At 44.6% G+C, this 25,254-nt stretch overlaps 1 protein-coding gene and 1 long non-coding RNA gene across 2 annotated transcripts in view; one reads left to right on the top strand and one right to left on the bottom strand.

Moving 5' to 3' along the window:
* Positions 1–728: 728 nt before the first annotated feature.
* LOC146895003 (uncharacterized) lies at positions 729–10,016 on the bottom strand. The gene is made up of 3 exons (XR_015001461.2): positions 9,913–10,016; positions 8,281–8,459; positions 729–2,812 (listed from the first exon to the last, which is right to left on the bottom strand). It is a non-coding gene; the product is annotated as an uncharacterized LOC146895003 (long non-coding RNA).
* Acmsd (aminocarboxymuconate semialdehyde decarboxylase) overlaps positions 5,025–25,254 on the top strand; it is a 32,360-nt gene continuing 12,130 nt past the window's right edge. Inside the window, exons 1-6 of the mRNA XM_087906577.1 lie at positions 5,025–5,238; positions 12,416–12,460; positions 13,719–13,815; positions 16,408–16,457; positions 18,061–18,297; positions 22,891–22,984. Coding sequence (XP_087762703.1) covers positions 5,182–5,238; positions 12,416–12,460; positions 13,719–13,815; positions 16,408–16,457; positions 18,061–18,297; positions 22,891–22,984 — 580 coding nt within the window. The 5' untranslated portion in view covers positions 5,025–5,181. The remainder of the gene's footprint in view (positions 5,239–12,415; positions 12,461–13,718; positions 13,816–16,407; positions 16,458–18,060; positions 18,298–22,890; positions 22,985–25,254) is intronic.

Below are 25,254 nucleotides of genomic sequence, written 5' to 3'. Positions count from 1 at the left end.
CCAATCCCTCACAGACGTGTCTAAAAGTCAACCACTGGGACTGGAACAACTCTCCTATCACAGACAAGGAGAAAGAGGCCAAAAAGTCTCCGGGTGCCTCAGCCCAGGGCCTGAGGGAAGCCACAGAAAGCAGTTCTGATGTCTTTGAATAGAAACTAGAACTTGTTCACACTTTTGCCAGGGTCCTTTCTTCTCACGAGTCTGGGGGTAGGCAGGTTGGGTGAAGGACAGGACAGTGTATGGGTGGAGGACGGGGTGGTGTATGGGTGGAGGGCAGGGCGGTGTATGGGTGGAGGGCACGGAGGTGTATGGGTGGAGGGCACAGAGGTGTATGGGTGGAGGGCACGGAGGTGTATGGGTGGAGAGCGGGGCAGTGTATGGGTGGAGAGCACGGAGGTGTATGGGTGGAGAGCACGGAGGTGTATGGGTGGAGAGCACGGAGGTGTATGGGTGGAGGGCACAGAGGTGTATGGGTGGAGAGCGGGGCAGTGTATGGGTGGAGGGCACAGAGGTGTATGGGTGGAGAGCACGGAGGTGTATGGGTGGAGGGCACAGAGGTGTATGGGTGGAGAGCACGGAGGTGTATGGGTGGAGGGCACGGAGGTGTATGGGTGGAGGGCACGGAGGTGTATGGGTGGAGGGCACGGAGGTGTATGGGTGGAGGGCACGAAGGTGTATGGATGATCTATTTTGTCACTAGGAGAAAGGAGGAATCAAAAGAGGTGATGTTTAAGATAAGCAGTGAGTCACAGTTAGAGTTAGAAAGGACAAAGGCCTTGTAGTAGACATTAGACACCAAAGAAGCTGTAAACAGAGTGAAAGGAGCCAGAATTACATTTGAGGCACAGAATGTGGCCTGTGGCTGGGGCATATGGCGCAGTAGGCAGCACACAGAGACAAGCGGGGTGAAGACTCACTGGCGGTGCTGTGTTTCTCATAGGTTCCAATGGACACTGCCTCTACAGGAGATAAAAGAGTATGGATCCCATCAAAACTGATAAACCCCAACATGCGCAAGAGGAATCCCTCCTGCTTTAGCTGCTGAGATGCCTCTGAGAAACAAAAGGCCTTTGGGGCAGACAGCGAGTCCTACCGCCTGGGACAGGTTAAGAGTTTGTGTGACAGAAGACAAAAGGAAGTGAATGACTCAGGAACCTGAATGCTATACTTCTTTGTGGTGATTAGACAGGTAACAGGGACAAGCTATACATATTGACCTTCGTTCCCAATCTCCAATCTACATAGCAGTGAGTTGGGGAGATACGGATATTCCTGTAGTGGTTAATGAATCTTTATGGTTACCTGGTCCAAATGACAACAGAGGTCCTTCTCAGCCAATGGAAGAGGGTAGAGTGATTGGTGATTACACTATGAGACCATGGGGAACTCCTATTTGCATGGGAAATGGAGCTCAATGTCTAAAAATAACCTCTCAAATATGGCTATCCATATACCATATACCGCCTGGGATTACTGTAACAAGTTTTATATTCTTCAAGCATCTGGTTTTAAAGGACAGGAGATTAATGCTACTAGGTCCTTAAGTCTACCCTTCTGCGAGATGTGGGTTACCAACAAGGAATCTGATTGGGTGCATTGACAACAGTGTGAGTAAGAAGTCTCGAGTGTTAATTAATATCTCCCCAGGAGACATCACGCTCTGGAGCCCTTTTGGCTCTGCTCAAGGAAAGTATTGTTACTCAGAGCTGAGATGGAAACGCTATAATCTGAAAAGACCTCTAGAAATTAGCACTTCTGTTAATGAATCTATCCAATGGCCTGGAGTTGGGATGGCAAGTCTTCTGCAATTTGGCAATTCAATTCAGACTCATTTGTGGGAAATGGCAAGTGCCTTCCACCCTCATAAGGCATGGGAAAGAAAATTCAAGCATATAATTTGTCTTTTAGACTAAATCAAAGCTATCCTTTCCTGGTATGGTCTTAAATTTTTGCTTTTGAGAGTTTATATATTCTTAGAACAAGACCAGCAACCTGGATACCTGTGGAGTTGCCGAGGCCATGACAAGACTCTGCTGTGATGACCCCGGTGCAGAAGCTCGCTGAGAGATTATTGAAAAGAACGTGTCGAATGGACTAGCTGTTGCAGTTATTTTAGGAATCAAAGCATTGACAGCTACAGCAGCAGCAGCTGAAATGGTGCTTCGTAAAGAAATCCGAACTGCTGAATTCATTAGAGACTGGTATAAACATTCAACAAAAGTATGGACTGAACAAAATAAAATTGATAATGTTTGGATGGAAGCTTCACCTCAGCCCTTGGCAACTATACAGAGTCTGGCATATTTGGATGGAAGCCACACGCCAGTCCCTGGCATCCATGTATCCAAAGAGTCTGGAATGTCCCCATCCCCTGGGAGTTGCCCAGTCCAGACTCCGCCCCCAAGAAATCCCACCAAATGATGACCCCTCTCGCAAGATATTTAAATTGCCCCTCCCAGACCAAACACATGGTTTTCTGGGATTCCTTTCCCATCTCCTCTCTGGGGGGCTGGAAAACTATCCAGGAGCATTTGTATCCATTAAACCTGAACTTTTTCTAATTCGGTTTGATTTGGTCTGATTTGGATATTGTGTTGGCGGAGAGGCTTATTGGAGTGTAGAAACTTTTCAGATACCAGGGACTCTGGATTTCTCATGGACCTAGCAGTGAAAAATCATAAATAGCAATCTGCCAAAAAGCATGTGATCATGTTGTGTCTTAAAGAGATCATGCTGGTCCAGACAGTCCTGGGAACAAACCACAGGGAACATCCACTGGAACAAATAAAGGATCTTAAAGAGAGACAGGGTCCTGCATGTGAGACAAAGGGAAACATGATGGTGAGATGCAGGGGGTCTGAATAACAAGAACTGGGGATGGAGAAGCTGGGGGTGTAACTTAGTGTGTAGAGGCCCTGAATTCCATCCAAACCATACAGACTGGATCTGGTAGTGCAGGCTATTAATCCCAACCCTCAAAAAGGGAAAACAGAAGAACCAGGAGTTCAAGGTCAGCCTGGAATACACCAGACCCTGTCTTTAAAGAGAGAGAGAGAGAGAGAGAGAGAGAGAGAGAGAGAGAGAGAGAGAGAGAGAGAGAAGGAAAACTAGACATGGTGTTATATGCCTGTAATGTCAGCACTAGTGTGAAGGCAGGAGAATCAAGAGTCCAAGATAATCCTATAAAGGGACTTTGGGGACAGCCCAAGCAATATGAAAGTTTGTATAAGGAAACAAGGAAAGGTAAGAGATTGAAATTTCTCCTTGTTTCCTCTCAAGCTGAACCTCCATCACTAGTATGTGTCTATAATTTAGCCATGATCTAGGTGAATCACAGCTGGATGGCTTTTTTGAATACTCAGTTTCTGTATTGAAAAGATTGTGCAGAATCCTGAGAACAGTTAGTTACAGGGTTTTGTCAGAGTCTCTAGGGTCTCTTGAACATTTTCTGTTCCAAGACGATTAGGAAAAAATACAGAATAAGGTAGTAAAGGACTGGTTTATCCCAGGTCCCCCTTGGTGGCGTGGCTGTAAGCCCCACTTTATGCTCCAGTGGGCTCCACAACCCACCCTCAACCGGAATGCTAATTGTTCCCTATCCCTATGCCCAGACTGTATACAATGACCTATTACTATAGGAAGTACATTTTCCTATCTCATTCAACCTTGTATCTTCAGCGCATAGTCGCTCCACCTAAATGTTTGTTAAATGCATGCATAAACGAGTGAATGAACAGCAACAAATGCATAAATGAAATGAAAAGTCAATGAAGACCAAATGTAACCCGAATGGTAGACACTTTCCCCTACCATTTTTTCAACACATCTCTTAATAAGTGCTTGCTGAATACATGCACGCATGAATAAGTGAGAAGATGAATGATGAATAAAAAAAAAAAAAAACAAAGGCAAAGAACAAAATGTGACCTGGACAGATGACACAAGATGACACTTCCTGGGCCCGGAGAGATGGCTCAGGGATTGAGAGCACTGGCTGCTCTCCCAGGGCACCTGGGTTCAATTTCTAGCATGCACACTGGGGCCCACAACCATCTGTAATTCTGGTTCCAGGGAATCCAATGCCCTCAATAATCATCCATAATTCCAGCTTAATATGCTGCCTTCTGATCTCCGAGGGCATCAGACAGGCATGTGGTGCATAGACATACATGTAGGCAAAACACTTAGACCCTTAAAATAATTTTAAAAAGAGAGGCTTTCCCTACTATGTTTTCCACATGTTAAGTTTTCATGAATAAGACACTTTTTTTTTGTTTTTTTCTTTTTCTTTCTTTCTTCCTTTCTTCCTTCCTTTCTTTTTTAATGGGTTTTTTGAGACAGGGTTTCTCTGTGTAGCTTTGATTGTCCTACAACAAGCAGTTTTTAAATATGATTTAAAGACATGGAAATATCTAACTGGATCAAAAACAAAACCTCAAAAGCATTAAAGTGAGCTATTTCTGGGTAATAAAACCAAATATAAGAAGAGATGAATTGGGGAATGTATCGTTTTCCCTTAAAACTCCCCTGAATTATTGTATGCCTAAATACATGCTAGTTGATTTTTAACAGAATGTATTTTGATGAAATTTAAATATTAAAACACAAAATTAGTCATTTTTTTCCCTGAGGCAGGGTCTCATACTTACTAGATCAGCCTTGAACTTACAATGAGGCCAAGGGTGGCCTTGAATTTCCTCCTGCCTCCATTTCCCAAGGGCCCTGATTATAAGTGTGCACCATCATGTCTACTAAGTGGTGCTGCGACTGGAACCCAGGACTTCATCACATTAGGCAAGCTTTCTGCCAACTGAGATTCTTCCCCAGCTCCAAATCAGTCAAGTTCTGAGCTACTGCTGAGTCAAAGGGACATGCTGTACTTTCGATCCCAGAAGTTGAACACAGTCCTGTTTTCTTCTTGCCTTTTTTTTCTTTTTTAATTTTTTGCTGAGTCCTAGTTACCAAAGAGTATTGAACCAAAGCCAACTGGATAAACAGGATCTTGAACTTTAATAGGGCAGTTGGCATGGACCAAACCTGGGCTGGCCAGGCCTTCTGACTGGTACCCGAAGGTAGACATAAAGGAACGGAGGAAGTCAATGAACTCTGATTTTCATGACCATCTCTTGACATCAGAATTCCATTTTTGTATATACACGTGTCTCCTCTGATCCTGTGGAGATGAAAATTGACATCCACACTCATATTCTACCAAAGGAATGGCCTGATCTAGAAAAGGTAATGGTAACTGAAGTGCTGAATTCTCCCTGAACCTTTCCCAGTGTCTCTCAACACCTCTATTTATAGATCTTTGTCCTCTTTGGAGATGGAACTGAATGCCATTCTTCTTCGCTCTTGGGGAAGTGATTTTTAAATGGCTTGGTGGCTCTAATTTCCTACTATTTAAAGGTGACTTTTACATTCATTTCAACAGAGCAATTGATCAGAGAAATAAGGGGCTTCTTGGAACTTTTCTTTCCCCTCACTTGACACATCCTTTCAGATTCCTGGATGATTCAAGTCAAGCAACTTTGCAGCCTTTTAAATAGTGTGTTCAGCTGCTGGAATGACACCTGCCTACCACAGGATCGAAAGTCTCGCTTGCAACTAAAAGACCATTGAAAAAAATAGGATGCGGTCGGTTTCCAAAATGTTTAAAATAGGTTCTAGACGCCCCAGGAGATAGTTTTGTGAAATGTCTTTCCAGTCTATTTCAGAACTCTGTCTGAAATCTTTCCTGCCTGATCGTTAGACTGTGAACCTTGTTAGGGAGACCTGGGAAGCAGGCGTCTCAGAGATCCCCAGAGCCGATGGCATGAAAGTTTTGTACATTGGTTTCTCGAAAGAGGATTCTCTGTGAACAAAAAAAGAAAAAGAAAAAGAAGAAAAGGCAGTAGACCTGTGGGCATGGCTCAATGGTAGTGTTTGCCTGGCATGCGTGAAGCCCTGGACTCCATCTGAAGCACTTGTGGGGGGTGTATTCTCTGAGTTTCCCTAAGAATGAAAATTTCCTTAAAGATTTACTTCTAATCATGTGTGACTGTGTGGCTGTGTGTGTGTGTGTGTGTGTGTGTGTGTGTAGCCAAAGACATTAGCTCTCCTTGAGTTGGAGTAACAGGGTACTGGGAGTGAAACTCAGGTCCTCTGGAAGAGTAACACACACTCTTAACCTCTGAGTTATCTCTTCAGTCCACTTCCTTAGCAACTTGTAAAGTTGTCAGTGGGCTGAAGACAAATACATAGTGTATTTCAAACCAGGAAGGAAGGAAAGGAGGGAGGGAGGGAGGGAAGGAAGGAGAGAGGGATAAAAGAAGGAGTATTGAAAAAGGAAGGTGGGAACCTAGAGGAATCTTGTAACTACCTAGAAGTTAGTTTAGGCCAGTACATGGTTTTACTGGTCTTTCCTATCCTGGTACTTTCACGTTACTGGTAATGTTTTAGCTTTATTTTTTAGGGTGGGAAAAAATGAATTAACACAAACTCTAATTAAAAAGTGGGTCATTGTGCAAGCAAATACTCTTCTCACTGTTATCTCATAGAAAAATGTTAACCTCAGGCTTAGTGTGTAGCTCAGGAGATTGAGTATTCACAAGGCCTTGGGTTCAGTCTCCAGCACTGTATTAAACTGGGTCCATGCCTGGTGTCCCAGAATTCAGGAGGTGGAGGCAGGAGGATCAGATGCTCAAGGTTATTCCCCATTACACAGAGAGTTTAAGGCCACCTTGGTTTACATGAGACCCTATCTCAAAGGAAAAAAGAAACTTTTAATCTCAAGCATTTCTTCATCCATTGGTGACCCAGGAGGTAGAAATAACAAACTGAAATGTGGGACTAGTACTGAGCTGTCTGAAATTCTTTCCCATCATGGCCAATGGAAACAGAGAACCCCACTGACCATTGACCTCACAGCCCACAGTGGAGCCTGTCTGCTTGGGAACGTCTTGTCCTGGTCACATCTTATAAAGGGTAAACAACCCTTCATGATGTTAATGATTTTCTGGGAGGACTGTACCAGCCACTTCCCGGGAGCCTTGTGGAAGCAACTTGAAGTGTCTTTCCTCTTTACCATACTGTTTTCAACCCTGGCTTATGAGGAATCGTCTGATAAGTGCTGTGTTGAATCTATTATGTATGAATTGTATTATACTCCATAACCTGACAGTTGTAGAAAAACACAAAGACACACACACACACACACACACAGAGAGAGAGAGAGAGAGAGAGAGAGAGAGAGAGAGAGATTCATGTCAGCCCTTAGTCTAGTAGAAGCAAGGAATGATTCCAAAGTCACAAATTTTCTTTTTGTTTGGACCTCAGAAAACACAGACAAAAAAAAAGCCACGTGAAATGCCAGGGTTCCGTGGTGGTTTCTGCTCTGAAGCTGCTCAAGTGTCCCCCACCTCAGGACTCCTTTCTACCAAGAAATTTTTATGCCACCCAATATATACTAGTGTATAAAATAGGTACACATATTGAACATGTACTGAAACCTACTTTAAAACAATTCTTTAGTATGTGTTAATGATAAAAAGCAAATTTTTGTACCAATGATATAGATGTGTTTGTGTTTACATAAAGAATTAAATCTTAGCCAGACAGTGGTGGCTCACACCTTTAATCCCAGCACTCGGAGGGCAGAGGCAGAAGGATCTCTGTGAGTTCATGGCCAGCCTGGTCTACAAGAGCTAGTTCCAAGACAGGCTCCAAAGCTACAGAAAAACCCTGTCTCGAAAAATAAAATCTTGGCTAAACATTGAACACTGCAGGACAAAGATCATCTCCAGTGCTTTTCAGAATTATGGGTATTTTGTTCCTATAATTATCAGTGCTGAGAATGTTACATTGTATAAATATATAGTATAGAATGACAGAAGTATTTTTTGGGCCATTCCACAAATCATTGAGAATTCTGTCCTAATCCCAAGCCATTCTTCGGGCCATTTTATGAATTTCAACTCAGCAAATACAACAGCAAAAAAAAAAAAAAAAAAAAAAAAAAAGAAATTTTGAGACAGGGTCTCATATGGCCCAGTTTGGCCTCTCTGTGTAACCATGGATGACCTTGAACTTTTGACCTTCTGCCTGTTATCTCTTGACTGTTGGGATTGGAGGCCTGAGCCATTCTGCCTGTTTTTATGGTGCTGGGGATCAAAGCCAGGAGTTCGTACATGCCAGCAAGCCCTCTACAGACTGAGCTACATTCTCAGCCCAGGGACAGCAATATTTAAAACAAGCATTCTAACACAGTACCATCCAAAAATATACTCACAGGATACTTACAAGCTGAGCGGTGATAGCGGGAAAATATTGAAAGTCTTTGTTTTCCATAGTGAATCCATTATGTCTCTATGAACCGGAAACTGTACGTACAAGTCACTGCGATTGATTGCAGACAATAGTCTCGACCCTCAGCGGAGGTGTTTCAGGCAGTGCTCCTTGGTGTTGCACAGTGTGACGGCCTGCACAGTACAAAGTGCACAGGTCGTGTGTTCAGAATCAAGGCTTCAGGGGAGTTGCTCAATGCAGCCTGGCCACAGACTGCCAGAACCACCTTGGGTTCGTTTACACATTTGACTTTGAATTAGTTTTTGATCATTGCATGTTTTGCTGTTGCCAAATTTTTCACAGCACACATTAAGTGATCACCACGAAGGATTGGGACCCATAGTTTAAGAAGTGGGCTCTAGAGGACCCTCCCTGCCTGCACTCTCCTTGAGAGAGTGACCAGCACGACCCATCCACCTAGAGAATGTCACACCAGAGGGTTCCGCGATCCATGATCGCTACCTACTTGTCTAGATGGGAATCTTGAAGGGACAAAAAAAAGTTTTGTGGTCTAAACGTATGTTCTATCAAAATTCATATATTGAAACTCTCCCTTGTAAGCAAGAGGGCACAGAAGCAGGGCTTCAAGGAGCAGCTAAATCTAGAGGAACTAGGTGATTCTTATTTTAAAAAAAAATACTCCAGAGGTAGCTCTACATGTTTTTCTTGGTGTGAGACTCAGGAGGAACAAGAACAGCCTCTTACCAGAGTGTGACTCTGCTCATTACTTGAACTTAGATGTCCCAGCTTTCTGAAACTGTCAGAAATAAATGCCTGCATTTGGAAGTCTCTGGTGATGGTAAACCAAAGTGACTAAGACAGAATAAGCCAGAGAGGGATTTTCAGGGATTTTCAGTTCCAGCCCAATATAGGTAGACTACACAAAGACTCCAATGTTTCATCCATTCTTTTCCTTCTCTCTCTCCCCCACTCTCCCCAGACAGGGTCTCATTGTGTAGCCTGGGTTGGCATCCAACACATGATTCTCCTGCCTCAGCTTCCTGAGTGCTGTGTTACAGGCCTGCCTGACCACCCCAGTCTCTACTTACATTCTTACTGTGGGATCTGAACTTAAAACCAGTCTTCACAACTCCCTCCCAACAGTTTAAGCCAACGCCCACTGCTTCTCGGGAGCACACTCTTGGGCATCCTTGGAAAGAATGCTCATCTTCTTACTAGGTCCCAATAAAATCCTCCATCTGGGCACAGGAGGCTGTTTGCAGCTAAGTCCTAAGAATAAAAGCCCTCCCGCTCTCTATCTTGGACAACCAGAGGAGCCTAGAACAGAGCCTACCCTTTGTAGGGAGGAGAGAAAGCTTTCCACGCTGTCGCTTCCCTTTCCTGCCTCTCCTCCTCCCTCAGTCCGGCTCCATCTGGAACAGAGAACTGGACATCTAGAGCCGACAGTTTTCAGGTGCCCCACCATCTGGACCCTAAAGGCATTCTTTAAACTCCTTGAAAGACTGAGAGATAAAGAATTAGGGGTGACATAGGTGTATGCCCTGGAAACTTCCTAAGCACCAAACAAAAGTACACATCCGAGCAAAAGTCTTAGTGGCTTTTTGAACTGCCTCGCCATCCTCTCACCAATTCCACTGAAGGAGGAGGAGTATTTGGTCCCTTGAAGCCTCACATGCTGCAGCCAGATAGGGGATTCTTCAGAAGAAGAAGTGCAAGAGTCATAGTCATCACACTTCGGATCTCTGGAGAGTAAAAGAAAAGAATGCTGAGGAGGTAGCTTAGTAGAGGACCTGAGTTCAGTCCCCAGAGCCTTTGCAGGAAGCCAGGGATGGTGGTGAGCGCCGATCATCCCACACCAGAAAGGTAGGGACAGACTGACCCCTGGGGTTTGTTGACCAGACAGTTTAGCCTAATTGCTGAACCATAGACCAATGGGCGACCTTGCCTCCAAAAACCAAGTGGATGGAACCTGAGGAGAAGCAATATTCTACATATGCACATGCCCCTGCACACATGTGTGCTCACACATGAGCACACACACATACACAAGAAATATAGATGGCTTAATTTATATAAAACATCACAATAATATCTACATTTTTCACCCAGTTTGACAGGTGAAGCACTTGATTTTCAGAAATGAACTCAGGGGGCTGAAGAGATGGCTAAGTGGTTAAGAGCATTGGCTGCTATCCCAGAGGTCCAGAGTTTGGTTCCCAGCAACCACACGGAGTCTCACAACCATCCATAATGAGATCTGGTGCCCTCTTCTGGACTGAAGGCATATATACAGGCAGAACACTGTATTCATAATAAATGAATCTAGGAAGGAAGGAAGGAAGGAAGGAAGGAAGGAAGGAAGGAAGGAAGGAAGGAAGGGAGGGAGGGAGGAAGGAAGGAAGGAAGGAAGGAAGGAAGGAAGGAAGAAAGGAATCCAGAGTTCTGTGAGTCCACCCAGAACAATCTAACCCATCCAATGGAGAGATCTGGCTCCTAACATATCACTACTTTCTCTGTTCCTCAGGGTCCCCCTTGACATCAAGTTCCTTCCCCAGTTCTCCCATTCATATAAACCCACAGAGGGAGCTTCATCATGGGATCACAATCCACAGGTCAAGCAACCAGCTCTTTAATACAGTAGACATTTCCGTGGGAGTGATGGTTAGCCAGTGTTGGGATAATGAGACTCCAGTGGCCATAATTCCCTGAAGAATGGGAATGAGTTAAAGGCTAGAGTATTTCTCTTATTCCCTTTTTTCTTGTCTATATTATCATAGTAGAACAAGTCAGACTTGTTTTTTGTTTTGTCTTTTGAGACAGTATCTCATATATCCTAGGCTGGTCTTGAACTTGCGATAACTGAGGATAACTGAGGATAACCTTGAATTCCTGGATCTCCTGCCTCCACCTCCAAAGTTCTGGGACCATAGGTGTATACCACTATACCTGGTTTATGCAGTGCTGGGGATGGAACCCAGGTCTTTGTGAATGCTAGGCAAGTTCTCTACCTACTGACCCATGTCCTTAGCCGTCTAGAGTAGGTGTTAGAGTGGGATTAACTAGCAGAATGCCCTTTGACTTCAATTGTTTCTTAGTAGGGATCACATTTTAAAATGCCTGTTTCTGATCTTTTTTCACAGTTCCTCCAAACTTTCCAACAGACTCATGAAAAGAATAAATCAATGATACTTTGTTTGGAAATCTTAAGTATCTTTGGAAGAAATACTATCTCTTTTTAAACCTGCCTTTTTTCTTAAATATTAATAGACATACCCCCACAACCTCCTCTACCTTGTGCAATGACGAAAGGAGCAGAGTCAACACATCTGGGATGATGATTAACTAGTAGTTATAAAGAACTAGTTTTGACAGAGCTTTTGTTTTTACTTGCCATGGTGATTTCAAACAGAGGTCGGGTCAGGGTCAGAATTTCTTTTCTTTTTCTTTCTTTCTTTCTTTCTTCCTTTCTTTCTTTTTGTCTTTCTTTCTTTCTTTTTTTCTGAGACAGGCTTTCTCTGAGAAGCCCTTCTTTAGGAGTTCTATTGGGCATGTGATGAAGGTGTGAAGTCCCCAAGAAGTTAAAATATCACTTAAAAGTCAGGCAAGGTAGCACATACTTAATCTCAAGTACTCAAGAGACTGAGACAGGATGCCAGATTCAGCCAGAAGGTCAAGGAAAAACTCACAAATGACAATAACATCAGCTCTTCCCCTATCTCTCTTACAGATTTTTGAGACAGTGGCTCCTGTAGCCCAATCTGGTCTCAAACTCCCTATATAGGCAGGAATGACCTTGATCTCTAGATTGTCCAACCTCCACCTCCCGAGGGCTAGTATCAGAGATATGAGCCACTATGCCCAATTTATTTGGTGCTGAGGGTGGAACCCAGGGTTTCGTACTTGCTAGGCAAACATCCTACCAACTGGGCTGCATCCCCAGCCCAGGCACAGAAGATTTTCTTTCTCTGTAAATTTATCAGTTTAAAGGTAAATTTATTTAATGAAAATATTGAGCAGAAAGATGGTGTTTGATGGGACAGAGTTTGGAAGCCTGTGCCTGGAGGATATACCTTAGCTGCAGGCCCATCTTCTTTACTGTGAGTTCTAACCGTGCTTCTCCTCACTGCAGAGGTTCGGCTATGGAGGCTGGGTGCAGCTCCAGCAGCAAGGCAAGGTGAGTTTCTCCCCGCACATACCTACCGCACAGACAGCACGGTGATGGCATGCCTGACTTAGCACGTTGTAGGCTGAGTATCCGTGAAACTCAACTCTTTCCCCCTTGCATTAATCTTGTAGTAGGCAAGGAAGTAGCCCTTAAGTTTTCCAGAAATAGTAGGAAAAATAGAAGTGACTTCAAGCAGCAACACCTACGAAATAAAAACTAGAACTAAAACACCTCTACAAAATCTCTTCTTAATCTTTTTTAATTTTGTTAAATTTGCCCTGGAACCAATTTTAACATTTACTGAGCAGCCCCCAGAAAGTGGCTACAGGTTCTTCCTATATTAGAACTGAAAAAAATTCATGGATTGGTTAGGAGAAATCAGATGATGAAGATGTTGAATCAACTGGCTCTGCACTGTTACAAAAACCCCCTTACCTTCACTGCTTACTGCATATTGCTTCCCTAGAGAGACATGCTATGGTCTAACTCAAAGATCTTTTCCAGGCCTATTGTGTCACAGGTATGACATCTTCTAGACACAGATCACCCTCCTGGGTCTCACAGCCAATAGTTCAGATCACCAAATGATGGATCAGCCATCCTCTGTCACATAGGTAGAAAGGGCCTGTCTCTGTGTTCAGCTGCCGACACCTACACAGCACAACCCTTCGATACCAAACATGAAAGGCAGGAGAGAGAAAAGCTGAACCCCATTAAGTAATTAAATTTTTATCACTGTGCTGATGAAGGGAAAAAATCCCTCAAACTATAGGGAGATGAAACATGTTCCAAACCAGTCACAAAAAGATTAATCCAAGTTGGGAAGATGGCTCCACCAATAAAGGCCTTGCTCTGCAAGCATTAGTTCGATTCCCCAGTACCCATGTTTAAAAAAAAAAAAAAAAAGACATGGTAATGTGTGTTTGTAATCCCAGAACTATGAAGATAGAGACAGGTGAGTCCCTGGGGCTCTCTGATTGGCCAGTCTAGCCTACTTTGTGAGTTCCAGGCCACTGAGTTTCAAAAAAAGAGAAAAGAAGAAGTAAGGAAGAAAGGAAGAAAAGAGGGAGGGAGGGAGGGAGGGAGGGAGGGAGGGAGGGAGGGAGGGAGGAGGGAGCCAAGATGGACAGCCGTAGAGAAGGGATGCCTGAATCTGACCTCTACACATAGTCATATGGACGTCTGCCACCTGAATAGTCGGTCACACTCAAGAACACAGAATTTATCCAAGCCAGTTGCCTTTGCTGATGCGGTTTTTCTGGCTCAGGGAGAAGCAACGATGATGAAAGACGGGAAGGTCTTCAGAGTGGTCCAAAAGAACTGCTGGGACCCGGAAGTTCGTATCAGAGAAATGGACCAGAAAGGCACGTACCATGTGAAATGCTCTCAATGTTTCCACCTGTTGTAAAGGAGCACCTCCCTTAAAGTTGATGATCACGTGATATGATTTATGGGATGGCAACTTCTGTTTCCTGTTTCCCCGCCAGCCAGGCTGCTGAAGCTTCATTAGAGGAAAAGGGGTCGTTGCAAGCCCATGCTTCTAGAGCATGGATTTGAACATCTTATTAGTTTAAAAACAAGAGGGTACACTATCGAAATGATAATGGTGCATTTTATTACTTAAAATAGGTCCAGAAAGTGGTTCAGTGGGGAAAGCGCTTGCCACGCAACTGTGTGGGTCTGAGTTCAGATCTACAGAAGCCACATAAAGTCAGATGTAGCCGTGGAGGTGGCTAGGATCTCAGCATTCCTGTAGTGAGATGGGAGGCAGAGACAGGAGAACCCCAGCAGCTCACAGGCAGCTAGCCTGGTACACTACAACCCCTGTGCTCCTGGGTAAGATGGTAACTGAGACAGAATCTCCAGAACCTCGTGGACAGCCAGGGACCACGAGCAAAGGGAAAGATGAGAACTGACACAGAAGATTATCCTGTGATCTCCACACACATGCTGTGGGACAAATGGTTCATTCACGCACACACGCATACACACGCACACATGCACACACACACATGCATGCTCACACATGCTTTCTTTGTCTTCTTCTGTCAACTCCCTTCCTCCCTACAAGTCTCTTTTATGCCCTTTTGCTTTGTTTGTGATCCACTGATTTTATTTATTTATTTATTTATTTATTTATTTATTTATTTATTTATTTATTTTTGGGTTTTTTGAGATAGGGTTTCTCCGTGTAGCTTTGGAGCCTGTCCTCACACTCACCCTGTAGACCAAGCTGGCCTCGAACTCACAGAGATTCTCCTGCTTCTGCCTCCCAAGTACTGTAGAGTGCAGAGACTACCTTGAAATGATAGCACAGGACAGCACTAACTTGGCTGTCAGTTCTTCCCTTTTGTTTGAGCATGTTACTGACGCAAGCTAGAGAGGAGCTAAGCAGGCCAGCGTGCTCCACTGAATTTTAACCAGAATCTTCGGTGTGACCACAGGCTAACCTGGAGTCTGGTGGGCTCACTACTAGCTACTCAACTGAAGCTAGTAACTATCCATCTCCCAGAATCCATCAGTATATCCAGTAGTTCAGCAAGTTGGGCACAACCCAGTGAGCCCTGCTGCAATGAGTCAATCTGTAACCGACTGTTGATAGCACCAGTCTGGTGCAGGCTCATTACTATCTTCAGATTTTTGAGACAGGGTCTCATGTATAGCCCAGGCTGGCCTTGAACTCTTGTTCAAGGTGGCCTTGAAGTCTCGTTTCTCCTGTGCCCTCTTCTGGAAACACTAGAACAGCAGGCTTGCACCCCCAGGCCCAAGCAGAATTGTATTTTATTTCACAGTCCACAAAAAAAGGAGTCACTCTGGCAGCGCCAAACGAATAGGGCTGCCTGGAAGTTTGGAATCTGGCATGCTCTTCTGTCCAGGGGCTGTCTGATAGTCACTGTTGAAATGCATATCCAAGTAACACTGAAATCCAGCTGTGCAGAAAGCTGGCAGCGACTCTGTAGGCGGCTCTGCAGGGCACCTGAGTCTCAGCATACACAGGGGTTGTGTAGGGGTGTGGCTTAGAGAAGATGTGTTTCCTGCACCTCTGGCAAAGAACAACCTTCCCCTGAAATGTGAAGAGAGAGCGAGGACCCACCTTCTCAAAACAGTGACACTCAACTTGGTTCCCAGGAGTCAGAAATTGCCATTTATGATTGCGACAGAAGTGCATGCATCTCCTTTGGTTTTGTATGTTTATCTCCGTTGCTGTCCTTGAGACAACAGTCACAACTCACTTTCAATGAGCATTGTCTTTGCCCCCGCACATCACTCTAAGCACCTGACACAAATTAACTCGTCTAGTTCCTACAATGACCCCCGGGGGGTGGGTTCTCTTCGGATCACAGATTTTCAGATTTCTGGATCATAGACTCTGGAACCAAGCTCTGGGGTCTGCACAAAACTTTATCCAGGCTAATTTAGGAGCTAAATTAAAGGCACTTGTCATGCATGACTTACAGTGGAAAGCTCTAGGAAAAAAACAAAAAACAAAGATGGAGACCAGAAAAAGAAAAGGTGGAAAACAATGACAAAAAAAGTAGAAGAAAACCTAGCTGGGAAGATGAAAGGAAAGGGATGAACAGGAATGGAAAGGGACCACGGAGAGGGATAACAGGGTGACTATGACCAAAATATGTTACATACATGTCTAAAAGTGTCATAATGAAATCCATTACATGAATGATTAACATACGCTGTTTTTCTTTAAATGGTGGAGAAATGCCTTACCTAAAGAAAGTTCTGTCACAAGGAGGGTAGAAGAAATTCTGCACAAGTAGGGTCAGGTCATTTTTCTTAATCATCAAATGTCCAACCTTCGCCTCTCTGTAGGCTGAGGGTGGGGGAGAGACAGCATGCCTGAGGGAGGAGCAGTGAGGGAGAGCCGGCAGGTAGGGTGGGAGCTGCCAGCTCCTTGCCCTGGGAAAAGCTCTTCTCACAGGTTTGTCTCTGTGTTCTAGGAGTGACGGTGCAGGCTCTCTCCACGGTTCCTGTCATGTTTAGCTACTGGGTGAGTGTGAAACCTCAAACCATCCTCCTGGGGATGAAGGCCCATGTCCAGCTCAGAAGATGACAGACAACTTAAACCTTGAAATTGGTCCCATCAAACCCATCACCTGTTTATTTATTTGTTATTTGTTTTTGAGATAAACTCTGCTACAGCCTAGGTTGGCTTCAGCCTTGCTTTGTAGCTGAGGATAACTTTGAACTTCTGATCCCCCTGTCCCTGCCTCCTGAGTGCTAAAATCCAGGTAGGTTTCACCATGCCCAGTTTATACAGTGCAGGGACTGGAACCCAGGGCTTCTTACATGCTAGGCAGGCACTCTAAGACGCATTCCTGCTCCAGAGGTTCCTTTATAGGTCAGTAGCATGTTCTCCCCAGACTGCCTTCTCAGCCTTGTTCTTGCTTCAGGACAGTAGCCAGTATGTGGCTCTCAGACCCAATCTAGATTCACCACACAGTTCAGTGGTAGACTGAGTCCCCACCAGAGCGTGCCTGTCTAAATTAACCCCTGCAGTGCCTTGCTGGATTGCTGATAAGCCGGTGTACTCTGAGGTAAGAATTTTGAGATAGGATAATAACGACCAACTATGTTATGCCTCCTGAATAACTGTACAAAAGGGGAGTCCTAGACCCCTTTCCACAAGTCAACAGTTCTCAAGCACTGAGAGTTTCAGAATTGCTTTTGAGACCACGGAGGGAACTTTTGGTACAGAGCTAAGAACTCACTAACCTGGTAGTTGTTGTGGTTGACGTGTGATTTAGGAGCCATGCAAACACCACCGGCTCTCCATTCTTTCCCACCTGTCTCCACAAATCCAGCAGGCGTGACTCGGGTCCCCACGCTTCTGATCAGATCACAGTGTAAAATACGATGTCTTGAAACCTCAGTGTGGGTTTGGAGAGATTAAGTGTTTGTTTTGCCGGCACCAATCCCAGAACCCACGTAAAGAAGTGGGTGGGAGCAGGAGAAACGGCTCAGTGTGTAAGATCGGTGGCTGCTCAAGCATGGGGACCTGAGTTCTGATCCCAGAACCCCCTCTAAAAAGCGAGGCTTGACCTCACGTGAGCCTGTAACCCTAGTACTGTAGAAGCTGGAAATGGGGGAACCACTGAGCCTAGTGAAAGGGAGCGAGCTGGGGGAGGGGAAATCAAGTCTATTGTCTCAGTATCAGAGCCCACAGGAAGGGTGGGGAGGACAGATGAGGACAGGACCCATATGGAAGCAGGCCTGGCATCCTTCAAGGAGCCAAGGCAGATGCTCTGATGGCAGCTTCAGATGCCGGGAAGACCTTCGAGGCCTCTGCTGCCGGTAGTGGCCCATCATCCGTCCCCGTCTAAGCTGGAGAGCTCCATAGCTGCCCATCAGGCCCGGCCGCAGCTTCTAGCCTCCATTCTTCTGATTAACCAGCAGCATCCTGAAAGTTCTCTTTGCTTCCACGGAGATTGGGTCTCCTGAGGCCAGGACCTTTCTCAGTCCGTGCCTCTTCTTCCTAAAGCATAAAATCATTAAGACGGGTGGACATTTTCAGATAAGAGCCAATGTTGTTCAGAACGAACGTCTAATAAAGTCAGTTTTGACTGGCATGGAACCTTTCCTGTTTTCACCAGGCCAAACCTAAGGATACTTTGGAGCTGTGCCAGTTTTTAAACAATGACCTAGCTGCCACCGTTGCCAGATACCCTCGAAGGTTTGTGGGTTTGGGGACGTTGCCTATGCAAGCCCCGGAGCTGGCCGTTGAGGAGATGGAGCGTTGCGTGAGGGAGCTAGGATTTCCTGGAGTCCAGATTGGCTCCCACATCAACACGTGGGACTTGAACGACCCGGAACTCTTCCCTGTCTACACGGTGAGTACCGCCGCTTTTGCTCAGCCAACACGCAGCGGCACAGCCTTGGGCCGGCGGACACCATGCTGGTGGAGGACCCTCCTGCCAGGGGAAAGGGACAGGACACAAGAGGTCAGTGACTTTAGATGTAGAAACCTACCAAAAGAGTGAGTCATTCTACAGAAGGAGAAAATGGGACACTTCCCATGCCTGAGGTAGTGCAAATGAAGTCTCTTCCCGCATCACACTCCTTTCCATTGTACATGGAAGCCCAAATGTCACCTTCATTGCTAGTGCTTTACATGGTCAAACACACACACACACACACACACACTTTTTTTTGCTATGGAAAAGAATGTTTTAAAAACAATTTTTGAATTATTAATAGTATAATATTAAAATTAATCTTTTAAAGTAATTTTGAAGAGTCTGTGGAAATACAAAAAAGTATAAAGAGGAAGACAAACACACCAATCATTTCACCCAGACAATGATCACTGTTAGTTATCTCATTTAAAACTTTGCATATCTATATTTTAACAAAATTGTAATTCTGTTACACAAGGAATCTCATATCCTATTTGAAATTTTACAAACTAAACATTATCTGTGTGTATTGTGTGTGCTAGCTCACACACACATGCATGTATATGGCATGCATGTTTATATTCATGTTTGCATGTGTGTGGACATACATGTGGTGCATACCATCGCCCATCTTCCTAGAAAGCTCTCCACCTTACTGAAGCAGATCTCTTGCTGTTTGCCCGTTTCAGCTAGTCTACCCAGCTTACCCCAAGCATCCCTTGTCTTCACCTCCCTAGTGCTAGAACTGCAGGGAGCCACCTGGCTTTTCTGCATGACAACATTTTACCCATTGTACCATCCCCCAGCCCAGTGAGGATTATTCTGATGAATGGCTTTTTTAAAACTGCCAGAAATCCTACCAAAAAGAGTACATTGGCATGTTTGTATGTAATTAATCAATCCTCAATTAAGAATCTTAGGAAGAAGCTGGGCAAGGTGGTGCATGTCTTTAATAGCAGCACTCAGACAAAGGCAGGCAGAGTTCGAGGCCAGCCTGATCTTCAAAGCAAGTTCCGGGACAGGCAGGACTACACAGACAAACTCTGTCTTGAGAAAGCAAGAACCAAAAACAAAAACCAAACAAAGAACCTTAAGAAACCAAAAGTGTATTTTGGTAGTACATTGAAAAAAAAAAAACCCATAATGAAACTGAGCATGGAGGTACAGCCTATAATCCTATCATTCGGGAGTCTCAGGCAGGAAGATCAAGAAGATCATGAATTTGAGGCTAGCCTGGACTATATAGTGAGCTTCAGGCAAGCCTGTGATACAGAGCAAGATTCTGTCTCAAAACCCCAAAATAAATATAGATAGTGGGGGACTGGAGAGATGGCTCAGAGGTTAAGAGCACTGACTGCTCTTCCAGAGGACCTGAGTTCAATTCCTAGCAACCACATGGTGGCTCATGGCCATCTATAATAAGATCTGGTGCCCTCTTCTGGCATACAAGCATGCATAGAAGGAATGTTGTATACATAATAAATAAATAAATCTTTAAAATAAATAAATGAATAAATATAGATAGGTGAAAAAGAAGGGCATAAAGGAGGGATAAGGAGTGGGTGATACATAGATAAGTTATACATAGATAATAGACAGATGATAGATGCATATATAGGTAGATGGAGGTTTTACACACACATATACATACATATATATGAGTGCCATGAAAATGTTAGCATTTCATAAACTCAAATAGTGAGTACATGAGTGTTCATTGTATTGTTTATAATCTCTATATTTCAAATATTACAACATTAAAAAATGTTTTCAAAATGTTCCTATCTAGTTCTGAAGTACCCAGTTTCACATCCCACCATCCTGTCCACCACTCTTTCTCACCCTCATCCTGTAACTGAACCAGCCACCCTGGGTACCAGGATTTAAGGTCCATGATTCATCATTCAATTGCATTTTTTTACAAGTCTCATTTCCTTTCATAACCATAAAGGTATGGGGTACTTCCATCGTAATGTAAAAATCCTTAATCCTGATCTGAGTCGGTGTTTGCAGACTCACCAGGCACTCTACTCTCTGTCATTTATTCATTTAATATTTATGGAGCTCTAATTATGTGCAAAAAAATTTCCATGTTTGCGGGGGGCGACTGTCCACCACGTGGGGAATTGCCTACGAAACTGCCTCTAAAGATTTAATATTCTTTTCAATCCTGAACTCTCTGAACGAATTAGTGGCAGAGGCCCAGCTGATGCAGAGAACGTTTTCTGGAAATTTCAATGAGCTTTGAACAAGGATTTATTCACTCATGCATCCAAGTTGCCTCCGCACAGTGTGAGAGAGTCTTCAGCTACAAGTCATTTTCAGCACTCATCAAAACTGGATTTATAAATTCCTGGGGGCTTAGAAAGCAATAGCAGCCACCGGGGTGCACATAGACATTTCCATTTGAGTGGCGAGCTCAACCCATCCATTGCCCCAATGAGCTTGTTTGGGAGCATGCCAGTTTCTGTGGGATTTAGGAGTCTGTCCTGACTCCAGTTGACCCGCAGTGTCCCTGGTCTGACAATCTATTTGTTTGGTTAGCGAGGCTGGCCTGCTTAGCTTCTCTCTAGCTTGCGTCAGTAACATGCTCAAACAAATGGGAAGAACTGACAGCCAAGTTAGTGCTGTCCTGTGCTATCATTTCAAGGTGGTCTCTGCACTCTACAGCATCCCAGTTCTCCTCCCCCCTTCCCAGAGACCTCTCTTCTACGTGAATAAACCTAGCAACACACACTCGGGTACAAAATGATTTCATTGCTGGTATGAGGCAGGCAGAATATTAGCACCTGACTGCCTGATTCTACCACTCATTGGACACCATGACCTGACTAAGTTACATGAGTTCTCCCTTTTCCATAAAATGAGGCGGGCATGAGTACATGTCTCTGAACATGTATAGCACACAGAGTGCATGTCTCATAAGTGTTTAAATGGGTTAGTAGTTGTAAAATTCTTGTGTGTGTGTGCGTGCATGCATGTGCATGTGCATGTGTGTGTGTGCGTGTGCGTGCATGTGTGTGTGTGTGTGTGTGTGTATGTAAAGGCCAGATGTTATCATCCAATGTCTTCCTCAGTTGCTCTTCGCTGTATTTCTAAATTTTATTTTATGTATATGGGCATTTTGCCTGCATATATGTCTGTGTACCACATGTGTGCAGTATCCTCAAAGGCCAGACAAGGGCTTCAGATCTCCTGGGACTGGAGTTACAGCCCACTGTGAGTCGTCACATGGGTGCTGGAAACCAAATGCTGGTCCTCTGGAAGAGAAGCCCCAGTGGCTGGGCTGTCTCACCAGCCCTTTCACCTTATTTTTGAAGACAGAGCATCTCACTGAACTTGGAGCTTGCTGACTCCACTGAACTGGTTGGCCAATGGGTACCAGGATGCTCCAGTCTCTAGTCCCCAACACTGGAGTTACAAATACATGCTGCTACGCCTAGCTTTGACCTGGGTTCTGGGGATCTGAACTCTGGTCCTCATGCTTGCGCAGCCAGCACCTTACTACCTGAGCCATGGCTTCAGACTAACAGTTGTAAATTCCTATAGTAGCACTGATATTAAGCCCTCTGGGATGTTAGTTGCAATCTTGAGAGAATGAGTTTTTGTGTTCTCTACCATGCTTCATTCTAACTGTGGATCCTAACCCCTGACTCATCATTTTCCTGAATTGCTTTATTTTATTTATTTATTTATCTATTTATTTATTTATTTGATATGGGGATCTTTCTGTGTACGCCTCGTTGACCTGGAATTCCCTGTGAAGCTCAGGCAGGCTTTGAACTTGCACTGAGAGGTGTACACAGCCATGCTTGGCTCTCGTTTCCTCACTTTCTATAGCTCCAGCTTTCTAAGGGAAGAGGAGGGAGCCCTCCTGCCCTGATTCCAAGGATACCCAGTCATCCTGAAAGGATGAACTGTGCAGGCAACAGAATGGGGAAAAAATATTCCCTGCATTTGAAGTGTGGAATTAGACCTTAAGCATTGCTCTTCATCAAAATGTTTGAGTGGGGGTTGGAGAGATTTTCAGTCAATAAAGTGCTTATGTTGGAAGTAAAAGACCTTGAATTCAGTCTCCAGAATCCATGTGAAAAAGCTGGGCATGTTGATATAAGCTTATAAATCCAGAACTAGGGAAATAGAGACAGCTGGATGCCTGGTGCTCATTGGTCACTCAACCAAGACAAATTAGTGAGCTTTAAGCTAGTGAGAGACCCTGTCTCACACACACACACACACACACACACACACACACACACACACATACACACACACACACCATTGAGTGGTGGACGTTTTCTGTAATTTCTTTTACCAAGCAATACGATAAATTCATCAACCTATGGTTAATTCTGAGAGTTCTTTTTTATTTTTCCAAGTAGTAATAATTGGTCAAGGAATCTTTTATCCAGATCAAGAAGGAACTTCAAAAGTATTTGAGCTTATTTACTCAGATCAATATAGAATCAGATATTAAAAAAAAAAGTGATGTCCCCAAATAACCTGTGTCTTACTGCTCTGTTGAAGGCGGCCGAGAGGCTGAACTGTTCTCTGTTCGTGCATCCCTGGGATATGCAGATGGATGGACGAATGGCCAAATACTGGCTGCCTTGGCTCGTAGGTTTGTGCTGGACTGGGGTCAGGAACATGGCACCAACTTTTGAGTTTTTCCAGTTATCCTTGGAACTCTGTTCTGCCAGAGGAAGAAAGTGGGATTAGGTTGAGAGTAATAGCAACTATCCATGGTTGGATTTTTACTCAGATAAATACAATTTAACAGATCTACCTGACTACATTTTCCCTGTTAAGTGTGTGCCCTAACTAACAACCAATCACTTCAAGACTCAGTTTCTCCAACTCTGTCAGTTCCTTGGGGGTTAAAGCATCAGACATGGGCCAAATGCTGCTCCTAACAGTGGGAAGCTCTTGAAGAAATTCACATCAACCCAATAATTTTGTCAGCCTTAGCTCCAAGAGGCAGCAGAGACTTGGCAGGATTGGCAGTAATCATTAACATTTAGTGAGTTGTTAACTAAGTATCAGATACTATCACAGAACCCTAAAAATAAGCCATTGTCAGGAACCAACCATCACTGCGGTATAAACTGAAGTCATGTTGGCTCCAAGGTATGTTTGAGGGGAAGGTTTTATTGTAGATGTGAGGAAGAGAACCAATAGAGGCTTCTGGAAGAGTCCATAACAGAGAAAGTAGCAGACTGAACATGGCAAGTAGACTGGATTTAGCCATTAGAGGAGAGAGGAGATGAGAGAGATTAACAAAGAGAGGGTCAAGAGATGCAGAAAAAGAGAGAGCCAAGAGAGGGCAAGATTGTGCTTAGCAGAATAGTGGAGCCCATAGGAAGAATGAAAAGAATCCCAGCACTCAGGAGGCAGAGGCAGGCAGATCTTTGTGAGTTCAAGGCCAGCCTGATCTATAGAATGAGTTCCAGAACAGCCAGGGCGGTTACACAGAGAAACCCTGTCTAGAAAAACCAAAAAAAGAAAGGGAGGGAAGGAGGGAAGGAAAAGGGAAGGGAAGGGAAGGGAAGGGAAGGGAAGGGAAGGGAAGGGAAGGGAAGGGAAGGGAAGGGAAGGGAAGGGAAGGGAAGGGAAGGGAAGGGAAGGGAAGGGAAGGGAAGGGAAGGGAAGGGAAGGGAAGGGAAGGGAAGGGAAGGGAAGAAGGGAAGGGAAGGGAAGGGAAGGGAAGGGAAGGGAAGGGAAGGGAAGGGAAGGGAAGGGAAGGGAAGGGAAGGGAAGGGAAGGGAAGGGAAGCTGGCAGAGGGAAGTTTCTCCTGGAGGAGGTTCTGGTTAAGAGGGAGTGAGAAAGGCCAGGACCCCATCATGGACTCTGAAATGTGTAATAGGTACTTGTGTTACTGAGGGAGCCTGGAGGCCGGCATGCACTTTGGTATGCTAATAGGCACCACGGGCAGCCATCTGTCCCTTCTGATAATGAAATGGCTACTTTGGTAGAAGGGAACCAGCTTCACAAGTTCCTGAGGAAAGCTGGCTTTTGTCTAACTGGCAGAATGAGGAAACAGACAAGAGAACTGACCAATGTTTGCTAAACACCTCCAAAGTGAAGTCATAACCAGGAACTTAATTGAAATTGTTATTTACAAAACTCCACAAAAACCCTACAAAACAAGAAGAACATCCTTCATGAAGAAACACAGGCTAGAACATCAAATAACTGTTCCCAGGCCAAGAGGCAGAACACTACAAAAGCTATCATTCTGCCCAGAAGACTAACATCATGCATCTAACACTGAAAGGAGAGGGTCTGGGAACTCAGCTCAGTGGTAGAGCACTTGTCTAGCAAGCTCAAGGATGTGGGTTTGCTCCTCAGCCCTGAGAAGAAACCTGAAGGACAATCAGTGTTACTGGTAGTCAGGGCCAGGCCAGGGCTTTCCAGCTTCTCGTCCCTTACCCAAAAAAGCTGAAAATAAAGACTCACATAGATTTTCAGGATAACTTTATTCGGGGTGAACAGATAGTTCAGATGGTAGAAGATACATTGTCAAGACTGACAATCTGGGTCTCTGTTTTGTTTGTTAGATTGGGTCACGTGTTTTGTTTTTGGTTTTTTAGGGTAAGTGAAGGTGCAGTGAAACCACTGAACTGGATTGATCCTGAGTGCATGGAAAGAAAAGGTTTAGTGTAAATATAAAGCTGCCATGGAACTCTCTAGTGTGGTAGAGAGAATAGCCAGAGGCATTTGGGGAATCCAGAGCTGCCATGGCTACCTCTCAGGAGGCAGAGAGGAGCAGAGAGAAAGGTCTGGGGTGGAGTGGGGGAGTGGTGGGTTTTAAAGGGAGCAGGTGGCTGCAGGGTTGGGGAGGAAGAACTTGCAAACTGAGGGTTTAGATCCAGAAGAGCCCAATGGTTTTG

The sequence above is a fragment of the Myodes glareolus genome, chromosome 5 (genome assembly GCF_982192425.1).
Source record: "Myodes glareolus chromosome 5, mMyoGla1.1, whole genome shotgun sequence".
Lineage (NCBI taxonomy): Eukaryota > Metazoa > Chordata > Mammalia > Rodentia > Cricetidae > Myodes > Myodes glareolus.
This window is presented reverse-complemented; position numbering and strand designations above follow the sequence as displayed.